General features: G+C 36.4%; 1 protein-coding gene across 1 annotated transcript; it reads left to right on the forward strand.

Annotated features, from left to right (window-relative positions):
- Positions 1–483: 483 nt before the first annotated feature.
- LOC149673672 (uncharacterized) lies at positions 484–3377 on the forward strand. The gene is made up of 2 exons (XM_089839314.1): positions 484–1388; positions 1967–3377. Exons 1-2 carry the CDS (start codon positions 791–793, stop codon positions 2947–2949), a joined length of 1581 nt encoding a protein of 526 aa, XP_089695440.1. The 5' UTR covers positions 484–790; the 3' UTR covers positions 2950–3377.
- Positions 3378–8419: the final 5042 nt, after the last annotated feature.

Consider the following 8419-nt stretch of genomic DNA (forward strand, 5'->3'; position numbering starts at 1 on the left):
TCAAGCGGTTATATTTAATTTCAAGTTAATTAAAATTTAAAGGAATTATTTAGCTTAGTGGAAAAATTCCAATCAGGTCATTCAAAACTGCCCAACTATTCCAGCTCTTTCACGACCATCTCAATTTCCCGAATTTTCTAAGTTAAGCTTTTCCCTGACGCATTAGTAAGTATATTAAAGTCCAGAATGTTACATGGGTTCAAAAATCCCTAGTACCATGAACAATGCATTACTTCACGCTAGTACTACCATCACAAAAATTACCCAACCAATATGAAATTCAATGCACCACATACCCTAGTACACGACACCCATTTTCAAATTAATTCCCTAGCTGACCTTTCCTTACATGCACGCGTTATAAAATGGCAACCCATCAATTGCAACATTGCTTTTAAAAACCCGGTGGCACTATGGTCCTTATACATCCCAATATAGAATCATCAACAAAAACACAACAGCGGTTAGCCATAAAACCCTAAACCCACGAAACGATGAAACAGTATATACGTAACTCCGACGAGAGAGAGAGAGAGAGAGAGAGAGAGAGAGAGAGAGAGAGAGAGAGAGAGAGAGAGAGAGAGAGAGAGAGAGAGAGAGAGAGAGAGAGGGAAAAGATTCCAGAGAAGGTTTGGAAACATACAGGGAAAACCAGGGAAGAGCTGCATGCGCGTGGCCACAGAAATTCGTATCCTCCGAGGAGGAGTGTCCTTAACATCTCATTGGCCGGTTTGGTTCCCTAACACCATCCCTGACTAAGCCACCACCACCTAAACCAACCCATGGATGGATGCTTGATGATTGTATGGCGAAAAATCCCCGAGTTACAAGTATTTTGAAAACTCGGAGCGTCAGACCGGTTGGTGCAGCTTACTTTAGTCAACTCCGCGATTTGGGACGGACACGAACTGTCTGTCGCTTTAAAAGAGTTTTTTGGACAAACGTGACAATGTTAAACGGTACAGGCAACATGATCACAACCACGTCGAACCCAAATCCGAGAAAGTTTTCTTTTAGTATCAGTAGTTTAATAGCGGAAGATCTAAACCGAAATAAATTGGAAGAACGGAAACAATCATTCGGAAGTGTTGCTAATATCAATTCGGATGATAGTTGTAATTCCGAACGGGTTAGTCCGTGTAATTTGACTTTGAATGGGTCATCGTTAGCCCTGAATGTTGAAAGACATAACGCGGTTAACGTCCGAAGTCTATCTCAACATCATCATATAACTCATCATGGAAATCAGGAGAGACAACAACAACAAACACAACAGTTTAAAAGGTCAACCGGGTTAAAAACGGAGGAGGCTGCTGTTGGTGCGACAGGAGGCGGAAGTGGTGGTGGTACCGGGAATAATAATAATATCAAGGTGTCAAACTCAAAACGTAAGTAATTCTTGGTCAGTTCATGAAGTTCAATTAAAGGGATAGTATAGTGTTTGATAATTAAATTTTGAGTTGAAAACATGAAATGTTGTTTTTTTACTACTTGGATGGTATGATGTTTTGAGAAACATGCATAGCTCTTAAAATAGTCTTAAATCGGCACAGTTATGACGTATTTCGTCTCGTTGCTTTAGCTACGGGGCTAGGTTATCGTATACCGGCACGCGCTCTATGCACCCCCTTGGGCCAAATTGGAAGTTAATTAAGAAGGTCCAAATTAACATCAGTAATACTCCTGTTTTTTAATGAAAGAATTAATTAATGAACTTGATGTGTTGGGTTTCAGAAAACTTTATGGTCAGTTTTAAATGGTAGCTCGTATTCAAAAGGACATCAGTTTGCATGAGAGCGCAATAGAGACACAGAATATACTATTTAAATTATGTATTTAGAAGCGTGATTAAAATTAAAAAAGTGTACTAACGCGTTAAATCTACGGGATTTATGTCCAATATTTCGCTTATACTTCTGCATGTTTAAATTAAATAATATTTAACAAATACTTAAACTAATTCCAGCCAATTCCCCGAAACACCGTGGGCACGGTGGTCACCAAGAACCAGAGCACAATTCCTCAATTACCACTAGCGGTAACGGCGACTCATCCCAAACCGACAAAAAGGGCAAATACGAGAAACCACCGTTTAGTTACAACGCTCTAATTATGATGGCAATTAGACAAAGTCCGGAGAAACGTTTAACCCTAAACGGAATCTACGAATTCATTATGAAAAACTTTCCGTATTACCGCGAAAATAAACAAGGTTGGCAAAATTCCATCCGTCACAACTTATCTCTAAACAAATGTTTCGTCAAAGTACCCCGTCATTACGACGACCCCGGTAAGGGTAACTACTGGATGTTAGATCCGAGTAGCGATGACGTATTTATAGGTGGTACAACCGGTAAACTGCGACGACGTTCGAACGCCGCGTCACGTAACAGATTAGCGGCATTTAAACGGTCCGTAGTCGGTTGCGTACCAACGGTACATCCGTCCCAATATCCCGGTACCATACCGGTTCCTTACCCAAATACTCACGATAAACTCGCGTCGGGTTTATGGCCATTCGGCGCCTATTCGGCCCTGCAAGCTTCCGTCGCCAGCGCCTTAAGTTTAAGGTACGGTACTTCGGTATACCCACCAAAATCTCTGGCCAGCTTCACCGTAGATCGGTTATTAAACGTATCAAATACCGAACGATGTCACGCGCAAAACTTAGCCGGTACCGCGGGGACGGCTAACGGCGTTATAAGAAGCTACGCCGAAGCTGCCGCGGCGGCAGCCTGTTTTCCGTGCCCGACATTCGGAAGTTGCGGTTACATCGGAATTCCGTTTGGTTTGACAACTGGAAATTCCTCAGCCCTCAGGACACTTTCCGGGGCTTCGGGACAGTCGGGGACAACCGTCTCAAGTCCCGTACCATCCTCTATGACGTCATCATCGTCGGAATCACCACCGATTTATAAACCGATCCCCATTCTCTCGAAACAAAGCTAAATTTTCTTATTAAAAACAAAACATTTATTAATTTAAAACTATTTATTATTTTTAAATATTTTCCCCCTTAATTTTTACTTTATTTTTTTTCACGACGAACGGGTAACGTGATGACGCGGCGATAACAACACGTGCAGGTATTAAACTTAAAATATACTAACTTTTAAAACTTAAACCCGGTTAATCTTAATTAATTAATTGAAATAATAAAATGTTTAGTATATAACTAATTCGGGACTATGTATATAATTTAGATTAAGATCCTATACCGTCATTGTAAATAGATTACATTAAAAAAATATCATAGTAATTAACTGTACATATATATATGAACACCGGTAATTGTAAACTCCCTCCCCTCCCCCTAAATTTAGTAATTAACGTTTAATATCTGGATGAATTAAAAATGAATTAGAAAGTATATCAAATATAGTTGTGGTGAATTTTTTCAATACTTTTAAGTTGATTGCGATAAAACCATCGAGAATAGAAAGAGGAGTAGAGGCTTGAGCTTTAATTCAGAAGATTAATATACCTTACTTCCGATTTCAACTTCCTATTAGAGATAAATATTAGCTTTTTAGTTCCGGTTTTCTCTACAGGACATTAATTTTGGTAACACTTATAAGCTATCTAAAACTCAAAGGGTAACTTTCATTTCCTGTTAGGCTGTTACTACTCTATATTTTCTCTGGTACGAAATATTTTTTGGCAGAATTAGTATACAGGGTGTTTCTGAAATAAGTCTGCATCCATAAATTAAGGGGTATGTTCTTTGGGAAATCGGTTTTGAGTCGAAAATGTAACTTCTATCTCCATTTTGATTGCCACAAGGGACACTGTTTTCAAGTTAAGATTGGATAGAGTGTTTTAGGGATGACCCCTTAATTAATTAAATTAGAAATTATTGTCTTTCAGTTTCTTAATTAAATTTAAGGGGTCATCCGTAAAATACTCCATCCAATCTTAACTCGAAAACAGTGTCCCTTATAGGGCAAACAAAATGGAGGAGATAGAAGTTAGGCCTACATTTTCAACTCAAAATTGATTTCCCAAAGAACATCCCCCTTAATTTATGAATGCAGACTTATCAGAAACACCCTGTATATATTAATTCTAATTAATAGGTAACGTGTGTGGAGCCGGCTTACAATCTATTTTTAAAGGTTACGTGACACTGACAGTAAACACGACACGACACGACACTAGTTTTTGTCATAAACCCTTGGGACATCCTGTTTATTATTAAACACTAAACGTCATAGGGGTTTCAAATGAACATAGTCATGACGTCAATAGACGAAGAATTTAATAACAATTTCGAAATGCTTATAATAAACACGGAGTTGAATTACGTTAAATAAAGAGGTTTTATAAGTTTCCAAAGAGTTACAACAAATTGAAACAAACTTTGCAATTTAGTTACACAAGAAAAATAATTTGATATCATATTTATCATAATGGGAAATCGTTAATTGAATCTTTGTTTGTTTTTCAAAGGCTCAGGGTGTTCTGAACTAGGTCTCTCAGAAATTAAGGGGGATGTTCTTTGGGTGCACGATTTTGAGTCGAAAATGTAACTTCTATCTCCATTTTGTTTACCACAAGAGACACTGTTTTCGAGTTAAGATTTTTAATAGTGTTTTAAGTATGACCCCTTAGTTAATAATCAATTTAGGCTTAACCAAAAAAATAATACAGAAAAAAAAATTAGGTTAAAATTAAGGGAAAAAAACAAGAACTCTATAAAAACCTAAAGTTGCAGGGGAATTTGAACTTTAACCCTTAAAAAAAATTTATTTGAAAATAAAAAAAAAATAAAATACCGAAGAAAAGTGTTTAAAATATCAGAGTTTGAAAAACAGTTTCGAAACATCGGAGAATAATTTTTTTTTTCTTTCTTTTTTTACTGGCCAGTTTTTCACCCCAAACAAAAGATTTCTAAAGTTGAAGGGGGTTGGTTTTATTGATGGGTAAAAAGGGGACGTTTGTATGAGTTTTTATATCCCCTGAAACGGGTCTCACCTTTAAGCTCTTTGCGTGTCAGTGGACAAATTAATCAAGCTCACCATCACCGAGAAAGAGATTTCTCCAATCTCTAATGTTCACCCCAAAATCCGTAAAAATATTTAACAAATTCCTGTAGCTAAAGTTTTTTCGCGTGTAATTTCTTTTACAATGAAATTCAACTTTAAAGGGAGACTGAAGTAAAAGTGTTTTAATTTCGAGTCCTGATTGAGTTATAGGATTAGACGTATTTAGCATCGTTGAATAGATTTTGGGCTATAGAGGCAGTTGTTCGATCAGATTATATTCATTATCTGGAGCATTTTAGTACCGTTTGGATACGGGAAAATTTGGGCTATTAAACACTCAAGGGATTTTCCTGAAACTTTTGTTTAACTAGAGCTCTCTAATTTAGGGTTCAGGTATGATGTCCATGAAAATAATGATTTCGTTTAATCAATGTTTATTATCCTTAGGCCTCATTTGAGTTAGCGTAATTTTTTTAGTAACGTTCGATACGGTCAATTGGGACTATTAAACACTCAAGGGATTTTCCTGCAAGTTTTGCTAAACTTGAGTCATGAAGTTCTTTAATAATTTGGGTTAACGTTATGACGACCATGAAAATGAAGGTTACCATTAATCAATTATTATTATCTGAAGGTCTCATTTGAGTTAGGACCACGTTTTTAGTATCGTTCGATATATGGGACAATTCGGGCTATTAAACACTCAATGGATTTTCCTGCAAGCATTGTTCAACAACAGTTATGACGTTTCAAAGTAGGTAAACTCCTTATTTCTTCTATTAAGTTCATATATACGATCTGACAACAGCCCTTTGACAAGAAACTAAACTGAAGAAAACTTTGGGAATTAAATGATTCTTTATCGCGAACTTTTACCAAATAATGACCGAGGAGCGAAGAACAGCGCGTTAATACGGCGTTTGTACTAAATAGACAGTTTAAGAAAACTACTAGGACTATATAGTACCATGAACTATTGAACTTATATTAATTACTTCACGTTAGTACAGAAAAAATACCAAACCTATATGATATTCAATGACATTAATATCAGTTTTTAAAATTCCTGACGTTTCGGGATTTTCCAAGAACGGTGCCAACCTTAGAAAGGGTAAATTCCTCTATTTGACAAGCGTTAAAAGCTATCACTTCCAAGCTTGGATTATACTACACAGATAAAAGCTCTTGCGAAATTTGAACTTAGCCAAATCCAAGTACAAAGCATCTCAATGTTCGGATTCTACACTACAAAGCTAGAGAAATTTAAACTTAACAAAATTGAAGTACAGCACAGAGCACCTAATTCTAAAAATTATTAGTAGCTTAAACTCTCTATAAACTTTATCCAAGAGGGTGCGTGGAAGGTTGTCTTAAGATCCGAGAATCCAAAATGAAAAAAAAAAAAAATGTATATAAATCTATAAAGTTCACACATTAAGCTTGACATGTTTATAAATCAAAGAATTTATATGTCGTGGTACATTGAAATAATGTTCCACGCTCGGAGCAATCCACAGGGGGTCCCCACTTTCCCGCCAGCTCGAACCAGCACGCGTATGCCTTTCCTAAGGTTACGTTTCTCCCTCCATACGCTCGGGACTCGTTCTTCTAAACTTCGATAACTTTTCAAATTCGTTTTTCTAGGACTTAAAAGTCTCTCTCCTCTTAGAATTACGGCCTTATAGAATCTCATCATGTATACAACAGTAAGACGAATTGAATTTGATGAAGGAGTTAGTATTATTATTATTTGATCGCCAAACACTTAAAATATTTTCAAATACGTTTCGGGATTTTGCAATTAAAACGAGTTTTGGAACAATTAAGTCTATTTGACAACTAATGGCCGTTCAAAAAAGGAACTATATAAGGGGCCAAGATGGGTTAAAATGTAAGGTTTATTTTAAGTTGGGGATTATACTTAAACAGTATATTAAGTACTTAGTCAAATTCGAATAATTTTCTATGTTTATCCTAATCAGTTTTATATGCCTATTTTGAAGACTCCCTGATTTTCTTCTGACCTATTGGAAAAACTTTAATAAGTCCCAAGTTTCTCCTGAGCTATTATAAACTGCCTGATTCTCCATCTGGTCTATTTTCAAACTCCGAAACGTTTCCCTTACCTTTTAGGCCTATTTTCAATTTATACCAAACTTCCCCGACACATTGGGCCTAATTTCACACTGATTGACTCTTAATCTGAGCTATTAGGTCTATTTTCAAACTCCCAAACACTTCCCTTACCGTTTAGGCCCATTTTCAATCTATATCAAACGTTCCACGACATATTAGACGTAATTTCAAATTCCCGGAATCTCCCTCTGACCTTATTAGGCCTAATTTCAAATTCCCGGAATCTCTCTGACCTTATTAGGCCTACTTTCAATCTCCCGGACTTTCTCCTAACCTTAAGCCTAATTTCAAACTCCCAAACTATTCCCTAACCTAATTTAAAATTCCCTGACCTAACACTCAACCCTATACAACTGCAAAATCTTCCCTCTACGATAGGTTAGGCTTAGCTAAGATACAGCTAAGCTTTGACAGTAAAGAACGATGTAAGATATACCATACCACAGCACCACACAATAAAACGATTGGGTGAAATATTGGTTGAGGTAAATTTTCAACACGACCCGGATATGACTGGAAGAAATACTTTGGATCAAGTTTAAACGTATAAACCTTTTTAGATGCGTGCAAAACTATATCTCTGGTGTGTTTTTACTCAAATCGAAAAAAAAGGACCTCCCATAGAAGAATCTGGTCACTATATAATAAATACCTTCTTTTGATATCGTGGATTAATCTATTATTCTGGTTTGCTTCGTTTTAACACGCGTAGGAATTTATACCCCCCCCTTTTTTAAATATATATACAGGGTGTTTCCGATAAGTCTGGTATAAATTAAGGTGGATGTTCTTTGGGTGCACGATTTCGAGTCGAAAATGTAACTTCTATCTCCATTTTGATTGCCCTAAGGGACACTGTTTTTAAGTTAAGATTGGATTTAGTATTTTACGTATGACCCCCTGGAATTTAATTAAGAAACTGATTTAGACAAATATTTCTAATTTAATGAAGGGGTCTTCCCTAAAATACTCTTAAAATCGTAACTCGGAAACAGTGTCCCTTGTGGCAATCAAAATGGAGATAGAAGTTACATTTTCGACTCAAAATCGTTCACCCAAAGAACATCCCCCTTAATTTATGGATGGCAGACTTATCAGAAACACCCTGTATTAAGGCTAAATTTATTTTCAATTCAGAACAGAGCTTCGTGCTGGAGAATGACATCACGAAACGGAAAATAAAAAGGGTGCGGTTGTTCAAGTAAGTAGGTATAAATTAAATATAATTCAAATTGATTTAGAACATGGTAAATAATTACCATCACATTTAAATACGATTGGAAGTAAGACTATAAGAA

This window comes from Phalangium opilio, unplaced genomic scaffold (assembly GCF_054372755.1).
Source record: "Phalangium opilio isolate 3A_F unplaced genomic scaffold, DU_Popi_V2 ptg000048l_1, whole genome shotgun sequence".
NCBI classification, from domain to species: domain Eukaryota; kingdom Metazoa; phylum Arthropoda; class Arachnida; order Opiliones; family Phalangiidae; genus Phalangium; species Phalangium opilio.